We start from the raw sequence: 16,340 nt of genomic DNA on the forward strand, positions 1-16,340 counted from the left end.
CCGCCAGGGAACCTCACAGAACTGGAAGACTGCTGCAAGGAAGAATGGATGAAAATCCCCAGACAAGTAATGAAAGACTCTTGGTTGGACACAAACAGCCTTTATAAGCATGCAGGGTGCCAAAAGGTTAGCATTTTTTTGAAAATGTAAAAGATGAAAAAAATAATTGATTTTGCTTAAAATATAAAGGGCATGTGTCATCTTTAACTTTGGACATTTGGAAGATAATTTCCTCTTTAACTTGCTTAAAGGGGTTTTCCAAGATTTGTATACTGATGACCTATCCTCAAGGGGACCCCTGCCGATTAGGTGTTCAAGAAGGCAGCTGTGCCCTATGAGCACTGCGGCCTTCTCTCTGCTTTTCCTAGGCCAAATGGTGACACGTTCATGTGTAATGTGGACTAGGTGCAGCTCGACCCCATTCAAGTGAATGAGTGTGATATCAAGCACAGCCGCTATACAATGTATGGCGCTGTTCTTGGTAAGCTGCAAGTGAACCCTTCAGAATTTTTCAGAAATGTATATTTCTGCAGAAATGTGACCTAAAAAAGTTAACCACATCAAACAAATGAGTCAAAAATATACTCAACATTGAAATTGCAACACCAAGACACCAAGAAGGACAATTCATGGAATTATGTATAGGCCATGCAGGGTGCATTTTGTACCATTAGCAACATGCAAACTGGCATTGTCCTGTTGAAAAACGGCTCCTGGAACAATTTTGAGAAATGGCCATATCACTGGTTCCATGACCAAATCAATGTAACACTGAACTATTAGTGCAACTGAAAAAAATTGTAGAGGGCTCTGGATACATACACTACGCCACAATCCCAGGAGTAGGACCAGCAATACTTTTCTTTGTCTCTCATGACATTGCCCTTCTGGTCTCCAGACCAGTAATAAAAGCAGTCGTACATTACTTGGTCATCATAGACTTGGGTAAGAAGGGCAGTTTAAGAAAATAGCTCAAGTTTGGCAGTTATAGTTATGAGGTGGGGGTTGTGAGGGTAGAATGTGAGCGTGACAGCTGTGCAGGCGGGTTACAGGTGGGATGAAGTTAACAGAAGAGGTTTATAATCTGGACTGGAGGGGGGATAAAGCAAATTCCTTTTGTGTTTAGGAGACACCCATCCAGGAAGCTAATAGGTAATGCATGCAGTATTTCATTGTCAGGATTGGGCACCTCCCCCTGGTATTTGGATGACCAAAAGGTCAGTCTTTAACCTTTTTGTGCAAGTGAGAATCAGTTTTGTGTCACAACTGGTCAGTCCAATTTGCGTCATTCAAGTTAAACTAGCTTAGCGAGTATATTTTGACCACAAAAGCAGTTTACGAAAAAAAAAAAAACACTGTCTAGGAAGATTTGACAATGTTTTTCTCTTTTCCCTTTTATTAGATCCATTTAAAGAAGTGCAATTCCTCCAGGAAGGAGTTACGCCTCTATAACCTGGACATGGGTCATGCAAGACAATGCACTAAGTCTATTGTAAATGTAACTACAAGCAGCATTTACATTTACTGTTTGTACTGCTGATCATGATCATTTTTAAAGTGGAGCGATTGATAAAGATCAACATAAAGGATAGATACATTATTTACATTCTTCCTTATTCACAATGGCTCATTATTGTAAGGCTCAATCAGAAGTAGAAGTAAGTGTAAGTTGAACTTACGGTACATATGTGGATACGCCATAAATTCTCAAAATGGGCAACCTGGCACATGCTTTCTGTGACTAACTAATTCTCTGTTCCAAATAGTTTTAATTTACTGTACTACCATATGCTACTAGTTCATAGAGCACTTATATTGCTCAAAGAAAAGTCCAGCTCACCCAATTATCCAAACACCTGCGTGCACGGAAAAGGCTGGTGAGCCTGTATATCCTTGATATGAAAACACAATGAAATTCCAGCACTCACGATTTTGGTAGCTAAAATCTTCGTCTTTTATTCAGGCAGTAGACAATTTAGACAGGACATCCACCCACAAGTGTAGCAACTTTGACGCGTTTCGAACAGTAGTTCTTAGTCGTAACCAGGTTACGACTAAGAACTACTGTTCGAAACGCGTCAAAGTTGCTACACTTGTGGGTGGATGTCCTGTCTAAATTGTCTACTGCCTGAATAAAAGACGAAGATTTTAGCTACCAAAATCGTGAGTGCTGGAATTTCATTGTGTTTTCATATCACTTATATTGCTGCCTGAAGTATTCTGAGGATGGTGTTATGAACTAGTAAAGAGGAAGTCATGAAGGCATGCTAGTTGGCAAACTGCCTCTTGGATGTTGGTCACAGAATACCTGATGCCCATTACATTTATAATTCTTCAGGAATTTTCTGCTGCCCCTCAGTATTTTACATATTTCTCCACTGTGAAAATATTGTTGGCTAAAGGCTCACCTAGACTTGAGGGGGCCTTCAAGTATTATATTTCTAATAAACTATGCAACACAGCACAGAAAATATTAACTCAAAAAGGATTAAATGACACAGGAATTACCGTAGTATCAAAGTACTTAAGAGTCTAGCTAATCTTTGTTCTGCATGCACCATATAAAGACTGTGCATGTCTAAGACAACAGGAATGAAGTCATTGGGTGTGGGCAATAGAGAATTTTTACCATTCATAGAAGGATCAACAGACACAATTTCACAGCAGACATGGAAGTATTCTGCACACTCAACAGGACTAGACTAGAAATACAACCCCAGGGTAAGAACATCCTGAGTTAATCCAACACAGTGCACAATGCCTCACTGCTATGGATGTGGCTAATCTGAGCATCAGTACTGAACTGGCTGCTGGAGCCGAATTCTGAGATATGTGTATATATATATATATATATATATATTAAATGAGTGAATAATAGTGAACTATACATAGTACATTAATGAGATGGTGCAATAAGCGTCTTCTATCTGGAGGCTGTTCAGGCTGTTATCTGTGTTTGTGTAGTGAACGGATACTCATTGTTACATCATAAATGTGCATGCTGCAGATAAGGATTTGTTTAACAATTCATTGAATAGTTACTGGGATCAGTCTGTGATACAGCTGCTATTGAACCTACTGTACACATCCTATTAATAAACTTAACAGAGTGGTTTGAATTGAACCACCAATATACAAGTAGTTTTGTGTGTTTTTTTTATGTATTCAGCCCTTTAACCATTTTTTATTCCACAATGTTACATTCCATTTAGTTACTACTGCACAACAACATAAAGTGTTTTTGAGAACAGGTATGCTGATGCCATATGATATATAGTACAATGGTTATAGCTTTATATAGAGTACATATGCCATCTGATCATCTTGGAAACACGGACACTGAACAGGGCCCTCTGTTAGTTCATTAAGAGCCATCGCAGACGTCATTGCTCCTGAGTGTGGGAGAACATCACAACAGAAAACTGACTATTTAGAGAAAAGATGTGCAAAGGGAGAAAAAAATGCATAATGTTGGTGACATTACGTAAAGGAAATGTGTCACCCAATATTTAATCTGCCAATTAAAACCAGATAGTAGGACATAACTTTTTTTATAATCTTTTTTTATTTTCTGATTGCAGATTGATTTATTCTATTTACGGAACATCATGATGGGGGTGACCATCTTGTCTGAGCTGTTCTTAAACAGCTTTTACAAGGCATTAAGAAAATTGCTTTACGGCAGCTCCATGGTCCATAGACCCAATGGTCATTGACTTCTATTGGAAAGTCTTCTAGGCATGCTCTGTGACCTGTGCAGCGGTCACTGTACAAGGAACGAGTAGATAAGCTTTGACAATCACATATTGTATCTATCATTCTAATCCTGCCTATAATGATATCCCCTCTGCGAAACAGATAACTGCAGTAAAGTGATCTGTACAGACCACAAAGTTTTTGACATATTGACAATGAAAATAAGATCACCAAAAATTATTTAAAAACATGTTAAACATAAAAACGTGATTTAAATCATCAGATTTAATAATTTTCTGGTGACACGTTTCCTTCAAGTACACACACAGTAGTAGACATTTATCAATGCCTTTACACTAAATTATGTTGCACGCCATATTTGCAGCAAAATTTGTAAATGTTTAAGGGGTGGGGATTATCAGAGGGGGTGGGGCTTAGCATGGCCTGCCAGGTTTACTATAATTTATGCCTGAAACTCCTGGCTGGCAAAGACTTGAGTTTATGACTGCCAGAGATGCGATCAATTTATTAAGAGTCATCTCCTTCTTAATAAATTAGGAGCATCTCATGCCAGCGTAGAGAGATCAAGACTGGCGTATGGGTATGCCAATCTTGATAAACCTCTTCTAATAGTTTTTTTCTGAAAACTGCTATTTTCTTTGGTGTGGAAATTGATCTGCCGTGCAGATTTTGAAATCTGCAGCATGTCAATTGTTGTTACATTTTTCTTGTATGACTTTAAGGACTCTATACTGACAGGGAGTGTTGCACAGGATTGGCGCATAGCAAATGTGATGCCAATATTCAAAAAGGTCCAAAAACAGAGCCCGGAAACTATAGGCCGGTAAGTTTAACATCTGTCGCGGGTAAACTGTTTGAAGGTTTTCTAAGAGATGTTATCTTGGAGGATCTCAATAGAAATAAGCAAGTAACACCATATAAGCATGGCTTCATGAGGGAATGGTCATGCCAAACTAATTGAATCAGTTTCTATAAGAAGTTCTAGACTTGACCACGGTGAAACAATAGATGTCGTATATCTTGACTTCTCCAAAGCATTTGACACTGTACCACATAAAAGGTTAGTACATTCAATGAGAATGCTTGGACTGGGAAAAAATGTCTGTATGTGGGTAAGTAACTGGCTCAGTGATAGAAAACAGAGGGTGGTTATTAACGGTACACAATAAGATTGGGTCACCGTCACTAGTGGAGTACCTCAGGGATCAGTATTGGGCCATATTATCTTCATTATATTTATTAATGATCTTGTAGAAGGCTTGCACAGTAAAATATCAAGTTTTACAGATGACACTAAACTGTGTAAAGTAAGTAACACAGAAGAGGACAGTATACTACTACAGAGGGATCTGGATAGATTGGAGGCTTGGGCAGAGAAGTGGCAGATGAGGTTTAACACTGACAAATGTAAGGTTATGCACATGGGAAGGAATAATGGAAGTCTCCCTTACATAATAAATGGTAAAACACTGGGTAACACTGGCATGGAAAAAGACCTAGGAATTTTAGTGAACAGCAAACTAAGGCTACTTTCACACTTGCGGCAGTGTGATCAGGAGGGCAGTTCCGTCGTCGGAACTCTATGCCGGAAAAGAAAAACGCTAGTGTGAAAGTACTCTAAGCAGTAAAAACCAGTGTCAGGCAGCTGCTGCCAAGGCCAATAAGATGCAATGGGTTGCATCAAAAGGGGCATAGATGCCCGTGATGAGAACATAGTCAGACCACACATGGAGTACTGTGTACAGTTCTGGGCTCCTGTGAACAGACATAGCAGAGCTGGAGAGGGTTCAGAAGAGGACAACTAAAGTAATAACTGGAATGGGGGGACTACAGTAAAGATTATCAAAATTAGGATTATTCATTTTAGAAAAAAGACGACTGAGAGGAGATCTAATAACTATGTATAAATATAACAGAGGTCAGTACAGAGATCTCTCCCATCATGTATTTATCCCCAGGACTGTGACAAGGGGACATCCTCTGCGTCTGGAGAAAATAAGATTTGTACACAAACATAGAAGAGGATTCTTTACGGTAAGAGCAGTGAGACTATGGAACTCTCTGCCGGAGGAGGTGGGGATGGCGAGTTCACTAAAAGAGTACAAGAGGGGCTTGGATGAATTTCTGGAGTGTAAACCTCACAGGTTTTTTTTGCCTTCCTCTGGATCAACTTGCAGGATAACAGGCCGAACTGGATGGACAGATATCTTTTTTCGGCCTTATAAACTATGTTACTATGTAAATGCAACGGTGCGGATTCCTTTAGCAGACATACAAACGCGCACACTCATACATACACTCAGCTTTATATATCTAATACTACAGGGTGGCCCACAAAAAGTAGCCTGCCTCCAATATTTCCAAATCAACTGCCTTATAGTAAATCTGTCTTAGTTGTCCATAGCAACCAATCAGAGCTCAGTTTTCATTTTTTCAGAGCCCTGTAAGAAGTGAAAGCTGAACTATGATTGGTTGCTATGAGAAACTAAGACTGATTTATTATTCAGATTGATAAAAGTGGCCTATTGTGTCAGAAAGATGGAGGTCTCCCTGGAAGACCGAAAAGTGATTGTGGAAGGCTATGTGTGAAGCAGATCGATTAAGGAAATGCAAGAGACCTTTGCTAACAAGCACCCAGGAACAAAACCACCAGCTAAATATTGTATTCAGAGTCTGGTTCAGAAATAGCATCAAACTGGCTTTGTTGCAAACATAAAGAAACTAAGGCCTCCATGGATCAGGACAGCTGAAGTTGTGCATGAAATTCAGCAGCGGATTACAAGTAGCCCCTGAAAATCAACTCGAAGACTGTCGCAGCAAGTTGGTGTTTAATGAACGACGCCTCAGCGAGTGCTAAAATCTCTGAACATGAAACCGTACCGAATAATGTGTGTACAGTAACTGAAAGAGTCTGACAAAGCTAAATGTGTAAATTACGCTGACTATAATTGCTGACAGACATTTGGACCCATTGCTGTACTTTATTTATAAAGGTCATGCAGGGGTGTAGCTAAAGGCTCATGGGCCCTGGAGCAAGAGTTCAGCTTGGGCCCCCCTTCCCTCAGTAACTCGGGCTAGGGAAGCACATAGCTGTCACGCTGCCTGGGACAAAAATTTAAATGCCCCCCCCCCCCCCCCCCCCCCATACCCAATTCTTGACCTAACCCCTTCCCTCCAGTCAAACGTATAATTTGACTTTCATGCAATCTCCATAATATAGGTGTCTTCTTATGCGGCACAAGTGTCTCTGCACCCCTATAGCTATGCCCCTGAGGTCACGTACATAACCAGAATACGAGGTACTGGTCTGCTGAAAATCCCCATTTGACTCATGAAACACTACTTCACGACCATAAATTGGCGATTGGTGTACCGTGTCAAGAACATGAATTGTGGGCCCAATTTTCTTCAAAGCTACTGTGAATACCACAATTTACACACCCTGAATATAGAGCAGTGTACTAATGTGAGAAGTACAAGGTATAATAGATGCAATGTGTACAGATATGTGGTCAGTTATACTGTATATTATGGTTATTGTGTGAGGTACATAATGTAACGGTCTGTACTAATCTCTTATATTATAAAAATGAGTTTCTGTCTGGACGTTCTTTATGTGCGACCATACCACTGGACCGATCTTCACCAAATTTGGGCCACAGGTACATCAGGTGTCAGGGAAGGTTTTACGACACATGGAAACATGAAATGAAATAGATGATTAAATATACCCGTGCAAAGCCGGGGGCAGGGGGCCACTATTAAACGGACGGGCGCTGTGGAGTTCCCTGTTAAATGGGCGGGCACTGTGGAGGTCACTGTTAAAGGGGCAGGCACTGCGGAGGTCACTGCCGGGTCCTTCTGCTAGTCTCATATATATAAAAACGAGTTTGTCTGTCTGTTCTTTATGTGCGAACTAACGACTGGACCGATCTTCACCAAATTTGGCACACAGGTACATCAGGTGTCCGGGAAGGTTTTAGACTGGGTCTCAGCTATCTAGGACTTACCGTTCCTGAGATATTCCCCAAAAATGCATTAGCATTAGCCAATAGAAGCCAGCAAGCCTTTCACTTAAATCCGAACTGCCATTTACATGGTCACATGTCCCCTTATTAACCAATAGAAGCTCACAGGTCCTACTCCAGGTTGCCATAACAACTGATCACAGGTTTTAGCAGTTTGCAGGTCCTTATACACTGCGTGCAGAATTATTAGGCAAATGAGTATTTTGACCACATCATCCTCTTTATGCATGTTGTCTTACTCCAAGCTGTATAGGCTCGAAAGCCTACTACCAATTAAGCATATTAGGTGATGTGCATCTCTGTAATGAGAAGGGGTGTGGTCTAATGACATCAACACCCTATATTAGATGTGCATAATTATTAGGCAACTTCCTTTCCTTTGGCCAAATGGGTCAAAAGAAGGACTTGACAGGCTCAGAAAAGTCAAAAATAGTGAGATATCTTGCAGAGGGATGCAGCTCTCTTAAAATTGCAAAGCTTCTGAAGCGTGATCATCGAACAATCAAGCGTTTCATTCAAAATAGTCAACAGGGTCGCAAGAAGCGTGTGGAAAAACCAAGGCGCAAAATAACTGCCCATGAACTGAGAAAAGTCAAGCGTGCAGCTGCCAAGATGCCACTTGCCACCAGTTTCGCCATATTTCAGAGCTGCAACATCACTGGAGTGCCCAAAAGCACAAGGTGTGCAATACTCAGAGACATGGCCAAGGTAAGAAAGGCTGAAAGACGACCACCACTGAACAAGACACACAAGCTGAAACGTCAAGACTGGGCCAAGAAATATCTCAAGACTGATTTTTCTAAGGTTTTATGGACTGATGAAATGAGAGTGAGTCTTGATGGGCCAGATGGATGGGCCCGTGGCTGGATTGGTAAAGGGCAGAGAGCTCCAGTCCGACTCAGACGCCAGCAAGGTGGAGGTGGAGTACTGGTTTGGGCTGGTATCATCAAAGATGAGCTTGTGGGGCCTTTTCTGGAGTCAAGCTCAACTCCCAGTCCTACTGCCAGTTTCTGGAAGACACCTTCTTCAAGCAGTGGTACAGGAAGAAGTCTGCATCCTTCAAGAAAAACATGATTTTCATGCAGGACAATGCTCCATCACACGCGTCCAAGTACTCCACAGCGTGGCTGGCAAGAAAGGGTATAAAAGAAGAAAATCGAATGACATGGCCTCCTTGTTCACCTGATCTGAACCCCATTGAGAACCTGTGGTCCATCATCAAATGTGAGATTTACAAGGAGGGAAAACAGTACACCTCTCTGAACAGTGTCTGGGAGGCTGTGGTTGCTGCTGCACGCAATGTTGATGGTGAACAGATCAAAACACTGACAGAATCCATGGATGGCAGGCCTTTGAGTGTCCTTGCAAAGAAAGGTGGCTATATTGGTCACTGATTTGTTTTTGTTTTGTTTTTGAATGTCAGAAATGTATATTTGTGAATGTTGAGATGTTATATTGGTTTCACTGGTAAAAATAAATAATTGAAATGGGTATATATTTGTTTTTTGTTAAGTTGCCTAATAATTATGCACAGTAATAGTCACCTGCACACACAGATATCCCCCTAAAATAGCTAAAACTAAAAACAAACTAAAAACTACTTCCAAAAATATTCAGCTTTGATATTAATGAGTTTTTTGGGTTCATTGAGAACATGGTTGTTGTTCAATAATAAAATTAATCCTCAAAAATACAACTTGCCTAATAATTCTGCACTCCCTGTATATTCAGTCATATGAGGTGTGTCAGTCAATATAAGTTCATATTTAATTTATCCAGCTTTTCATAACAACACAGCCATAAATAGACTGTACACAGGGTCACATGTCCCTTATCAGCCAAAAAGTCACAGTTAAAGGGGCGGGCACTGTGGAGGTCACTGTTAAAGGGGCAGCCACTGTGGAGGTCAGTGTTAAAGGGGCAGGCACTGTTGAGGTCACTGTTAAAGGGGCGGGCACTGTTGAGGTCACTGTTAAAGGGGCGGGCACTGTTAAAGAGGCAGCCACTGTTAAAGGGACGGCCACTGTTTAGATCACTGTTAAAGAAGCGGGCACCGTGGAGATCACTGTTAAAGGGGCAGGCAGTTTGGAGGTCATTGTTAAAGGGGCGGGCACTGTGAAGGTCACTTAAAGGGGTGGTCACTGTTAACAGGGCGGGCACTGTGGAGGTCACTGCTAAAGTGACGGCACTGTAGAGGTCACTGCTAAAGGGGCGGGCACTGTAGAGGTCACTGTAAAAGGGGTGGTCAATGTTAAAGGGGTGAGCACAGTGGAGGTCACTGTTAACAGGGCGGGCACTGTGGCGGTCACTGCTAAAGGGGCAGGCACTGTAGAGGTCACTGTAAAAGGGATGGTCAATGTTAAATGAACAAGCACTGTAGAGGTCACTGTTAAATGGGAGGGCACTGTGGAGATCACTGTTAAAGGGGCAGGCACTGTGGAAGTCACAGTTAAAGGGGAGGTCACTGTTAAAGGGGAGGGCACTGTGGAGGTCACTGTTAAAGGGGCGGGCACTATGGAGGTCACTACTAAAGGGGCGGCAACTATATAGATCACTGTTAAAGGGGCGGTCACTTTGGAGGTCACTGTTAAAGCGGACGGCACTGTGGAGGTCACTGTTAAAGGGGCGGGCACTGTGGAGGTCACTGTAAAAGGGGCGGGAAATGTGGAGGTCACTGTTAGAGGGGCAGTCACTATTAAAGGGACGGGCAATGTGGAGGTCACTGTTAAAGGGGCGGGCACTATGAGGTCACTGTTAAAGAAGCGAGCACTGTGGAAGTCAGAGTTAAAGAGGCGGCCACTGTTAAAGGGGCGGGCACTGTAGCGGTCACTGTTAAAGGAGGAGCCACTATTAAAGGGACAGCCAATGTGGAGGTCACTGTCAAAGGGGCCGGCACTGTGGAAGTCCGTGTTAAAGGGGTGGCCACTGTGGAAGTAACTGTTAAAGGGTAGTCAATGTTAAAGGGGCGGGCACTGTGGAAGTCACTGTTAAAGGGGCGGGCACTGTGGAAGTCACTGTTAAAGTCACTGTTAAAAGGGTAGTCCCTATGAAAGTCACTCTTAAAGGGACACTGACAGGCCCAATAGGCATAATTAGCTGTATCTATGCATGCACAGGTCTTCCATTGAGTATTAAAAACATATAAGTCTAACCCTTGTCCACCTTATGAATACTGCAAAATGATGTTTTATAACCTGATGTAATTGCTCGTCTTTCTGCCGAAGGGGCGGCGTTTAAGCTTCACTTCTGCCCAGCCAGCCTCCCCTAACCGCCGTTTTGAAGCGCCGCCCAGCTCATCAATATTCACTTCGCTGGGCGGCTTCTGCTGTCCCGACGTTCCGAGATCCGGAGCATGGCCAATAGAAAGCTATGGGCATCGGACTCACTTTCAGCTTCTGCGCATGCGCCCAACACCCATAGCTTTCTATTCGGCATGCGCCGGATCTCGGAATGTCGAGGACAGCAGAAGCCGCCCAGCGAAGTGAATATTGATGAGCTGGGCGGCGCTTCAAAACGGCGGTTGGGGGGAGGTTGGCTGGGCAGAAGTGAAGCTGAAACGCCGCCCCTTGGGCAGAAAGACGAGCGATTACATCAGGTTATAAAACATCATTTAGCAGTATTCATAAGGTGGACAGGAGTTAGACTTATATGTTTTTAATACTCAATGGAAGACCTGTGCATGCATATATACAGCTAATTATGCTTATTGGGCCTGTCAGTGTCCCTTTAAAGAAAAGGTCAATGTTAAACAGGAGGGCACTGTGGAGGTCACTGCTAAAGGGGCTGGCACTGTGAAGGTCACTGTTAAAGGGGCAGCCACTAAGAAAGTCACTGTTAAAGGAAGGGTCAATGTTAAAGGGGAGGGCACTGTCTAGGTCACTGTTAAAGGGGTGAACACTGTGGAGGTCACTGTTAAAGGGGCGAACACTGTGGAGGTCACTGTTAAAGGGGCATGGTGCTGTGGAGGTCACTGTTAAATAAGTGAACACTGTGGAGGTCACTGTTAAAGTGGCGGGCACTGTGGAGGTCACTGTTAAAGGAGCAGTCACTATTAAAGAGGCAGGCACTGTAGAGGTCACTGTTAAATAGGCAGGCACTATGCAGGTCACTGTTAAAGATGTGGTCATTGTTAAAAGGGTGGGCACTGAGGAGGTTACTTAAAGGGGCAGGCACTGTGGAGGTCAGTTAAAGGGACGAGCGCTGTGGAGGTAATTTTTAAAGATGCAGGCACTGTAGAGGTCACTGTTAAAGGGGCTGGCACTGTGGAGGTCACTGTTAAAGAGGCAGGTGCTTTGGAAGCCACTGTTAAAGGGGCAGGCACTGTAGAGGTCACTGTTAAAGGGGCGGGCATTGTTAAGGTCACTGTTAAGGGGGCGGGCACTGTGAAGGTCACTGTCAAGGTATTAGGGTGCTGTGAAACTCATTGTTAAAGGGGCAGGCTGCTGTGAAGGTCAAAGTTAAGGGGATGGGCTGCTGTGGAGGACCCATTTCAAAGTGGCAGGGCACTGTAGGGGGTGGCAGTGTTAAGGGGCGGGGTGCTGTAGAGTTCACTGTTAAGGGCGGAAACTGTCGATATCTTTTAACGACACAGAAACATTAAATGAAATATACCCGTGCAAAGCCGGTTCCTTCTGCTAGTATTATATATATATATATATATATATATATATATATATATAGGAAATGGGGTGCAAGTGAAGAGAAGGAAGACCTACTCTTATCACTCCATTCTAGTCTCAGTGGAGAACTCATCCTGCATTTCTTCTCCATGCTGTTGGGAGTTGAAGGACCTGTGATGATACTCTGTGCAGTTCCTTTACTAGATGTACAGGGCCTATGATGATGATGATGTCATCACAGGTGCTGGCAGATTATCCTATCTAACCAGGGAGCTACAACATTCTTTGGGCAGTTCCTTTACTAGATGTGCAGATGAAGTCATCACAGGTCCTTTAGCTTTCTCTACTGATGATAGGGATACTATACTGGAGCTGCACAGTAATGAGTGTAATTAGGTGGCGGGGCCTTTGATTCCCTACGAGCCCCATAAATCTACCCCAATGTCTGCAGCTAAACTCAAATTTTCTAAAAACTGTTCACAAATAGCGTTTATAAAATCCATGGGAGTCATTTATCAAACTGGTGTAAAGTAGAACAGGCCCATAGCAACCAATCAGATTCCTCATTTAATTTTTCAAAGGAGCTGTCCAAAATGAAAGGTGGAATACAGTACAGTACATCACAATCTTTAAAATACCATTATAAAAACCATCATATCTCATCTAATATGCAGCAGTTCTTCTCTGACAAAAAAAACAAACAAAAAAAAAACTGGACATTAGAAATCTGAATCAAATGTTAACAGCAAATGTGACTCTTAAAGGATTTATCCAAGTTAAATACCTCCCATCCCAGAACCAGTTAATGTGATAAAATGTTCTCCCCTGCCACTTCCTGCTATGTGCTCAAGTTCTTGGCGCCGCAGTTTGTTTCCCTTGGTGCAGGGGTGATGTCTTGTACATACCACATCACCACTGCAGCCAATCACTAGCCTCAGAAATTAAGTGCTGTATACTGCCGAGGCAAATGATTGCCTGCACAGTGACATGCTGTGTAAGGGAGAGGCAGAAGGATGATGGACTGGAGCTCAACAATGGAAGCGGTGGAGGAATAAATGGTAATTTTGAATTATTTTGTTATTTTATCACATTTGCTGTTTAACCTTGACAACCCCTTTAAGGTTTATTCACTGTGGAAGCAAATACTACCTGCGGTCATTCTGGCTAATGAATCCGTCATTCAAACGTTCGACAAAATTGGCCAGCATTGAACTAGCATCGTTAGCAAAATCCAAGTCACGAATCTCAGACACAGGCACGGATACAATAGCAAAGGCCTCTTTATCTTCTTTAGTGGGACATGTGCCAAGCTATTCAGACAAAAAAATTGAGAAAAGTAGAGGCGAGTTAGCCCGCCGCAGTTAACAAAGATTTGTTCACATGTTTCCGTGTAGATTGTAGATATATTGCATATATCTGCACATAATAAAAGCATGTTTTCTTCAGGTTTTTTTTACAAGTTTTTTTTTTGTGTATGAAAATTGTTAAAGCGATTCTACTGGATTCTGATGACCTATCCTCTGGATAGGTCATCAGTATCTGATCAGTGGGGTCCAAAATCTGGGACCCCCACGATCAGCTGTTTGAGAAGGCTGTTTGAGCGGTTTGAGGCGGCCTCCTTCATGCTTAGTAAGCACAGCGCTGTACATGATGATGTCATCTGGAAAACCCCATTAATACAATGTATGAAATGCAATCGATGGACATGCCATAAGTGTGTTGAGGGGCACAATATAAGGTTACTTCAGGAATACACATACATGTGCATCTCAATAAATTAGAATATCATGAAAAAGTTAATTTATTTCAGTAATTCAATAAATTAGAAATTCAGTAAGTTAAACTTGTACATTATATAGATTTATTACATACCGAATGATTTATTTCAAGCTTCTATTTCTTTTAATGTTGATGAATATGGCTTACAGAAACTGAAAAGCCAAAAGTCATTGTCTCAGGAAATTAGAATATTATATAAGACCAATTTAAAAAATGATTTTTAATTCAGGAATGTAGGCCTATTGAAAAGTATGTACAGTATATGCACTGCTGAGGTGTTCTGGAAGCCCAGGTTGCTTTCCTCGCAGCCTTCAGCTTGTTTGCATTGTTGGGTCTGGTGTGTCTCATTTTCCTCTCTATGAGTTTTAGGTCAGGCGAGTTTGCTGGCCAATTAAGTGCAGTGATACTGTGGTTATAAAACCAGGTATTGGTACTTTTGGCGCTGTGGACAGGTGTCAAATCTAGCTAGAAAATTAAATCTGCATCTCCATAAAGTTTGTCAGCAGAGGGAAGCATGAAGTACTCTAAAATCTCCTGGTAGACAGCTGTGCTGACTCTGGACTTGATATAACACAGTGGACAAATGTGAGCAGATGACTTGGCTCCCCATACCATCACTGTCTGTGGAAGCTTCACACTAGACCTCAAGAAACTTGGATTGTGTGCCTCTCCACTCTTCTGCCAGTCTCTGGGACCTTGATTTCTAAATGAAATTTACTTTCATCTGAAAACAGGACTTTGGCACTGAGTAGCTTTCTCCTTAGCCCAGGTAAGACCCTTCTGAAGTTGTCTCTGGGTAATGAGGGGCTTGACACAAGGGATGCAACAGTTGTAGTGTGTGGTGGCTCTAGAAGCAGTGATTCCAGCCACAGTCCATTCCTTCTGAATCTCCCCCAAATCCTTAAATGGTGTTTTCTTGACAATACTTTTAATGCTGCAGTTATCCCTTTTGTTTGTGCACCTTTTTCTACCACAATATTTCCTTCCACTCAACTTTCCATTAATGTTCTTGGATACAGCACTCTGAACGGCCAGCTTTTTTACCTTTTGTGGCTTACCCTCCTTGTGGAGGGTGTCCATGACTGTCTTCTGGACAACTGTCAAGTCAGCAGTCTTCTCCATGATTGTGTAACCTACAGAACCAAATTTAGGGACCTTTTAAAGGCTTAGGAAAACTTTGCAGGTTTTGTGTTGATAAGCACATTAGAACGTGACACCATGAGTGTACAATATTGAACTTTTTCACAATATTCAAATTTTCTGAGATAGTGATGGGTTTTTATTAGCTGTAAGCCATAATCATCAACATAAAACAAAATAAACACTTGAAACAGATCACTCTCAATGTAATGAATCTATATAACATAATTGTTTCAATTTTTCAATTGAATTACTGAAATAAATTAACTTTTTGATGATATTCTAATTTATTGAGATGCACCTTTGTGTTTTTTTTTTTGCTTTCCCTTTAAAGAGGACCTTTCATCAGAAAATAGTGTATTAAATTCTTATACGACCTTATGGGGCTGCTCTCACTGATGTCCGGACCCTTTTTTTTTTCAAATGGACCCCCATTCGCCCGCTACGCTCTCCGTTAGTTTTGTCGCCTCATATGCAAACGAAGTTATAGTAGGCGTTGTTCTCTAAGTTCTGGTGACTCCAAGATGGCGCTCGGTCCGGATGTCTATAAGCTCAAGTTCTCGCGAGCTCCTTCTCCCTGGCTAAGAGCGGGGCGCTGCGATTGGATGCGCTCGCTGCCAGGGAGAGCATAACCGCGCCCACCAGAACTTAGAGAACAACGCCTACTATAACTTTGTTGCCTCATTTGCATATGAGGCAACGAAACTAACGGAGAGCGTAGTGGCCGAACGGGGGGTCCATTTAAAAAAAAAAGAAGTGTCCGGACATCAGTGAGAGCAGCCCCATAAGGTCGTATAAGAATTTAACACACTATTTTCTGATGAAAGGTCCTTTTTAAATAGTTGTTAAAAAAAAGAAAAAAGTATAGAAAAAAAAGACATCATATGTGCAATCTACAATATTACATCAATAATAAGACATACTTTTATATTTGTTTGTACACATTGACAAAAAATACTGTTACAAATCATATGGAATTACCATTATAATTGTTATATAAAACGCATTAAAGTGTCAGAAAACACTTAGGGGGGTAACTTGCTATCAGAAATACACC

General features: G+C 42.0%; 1 protein-coding gene and 1 long non-coding RNA gene across 2 annotated transcripts in view; one reads left to right on the top strand and one right to left on the bottom strand.

Annotated features, from left to right (window-relative positions):
• ITPR3 (inositol 1,4,5-trisphosphate receptor type 3) overlaps positions 1–16,340 on the bottom strand; it is a 605,308-nt gene that overhangs the window by 389,707 nt on the left and 199,261 nt on the right. The window contains 1 exon segment of the mRNA XM_040424182.1: positions 13,514–13,674. Within this exon segment, the coding sequence (XP_040280116.1) occupies positions 13,514–13,674 (161 nt within the window).
• LOC120995159 lies at positions 6,040–6,507 on the top strand. Its single transcript, XR_005777542.1, has 2 exons — positions 6,040–6,167; positions 6,334–6,507. It is a non-coding gene; the product is annotated as an uncharacterized LOC120995159 (long non-coding RNA).

The sequence above is a fragment of the Bufo bufo genome, chromosome 3 (genome assembly GCF_905171765.1).
Source record: "Bufo bufo chromosome 3, aBufBuf1.1, whole genome shotgun sequence".
NCBI classification, from domain to species: Eukaryota; Metazoa; Chordata; class Amphibia; order Anura; family Bufonidae; genus Bufo; species Bufo bufo.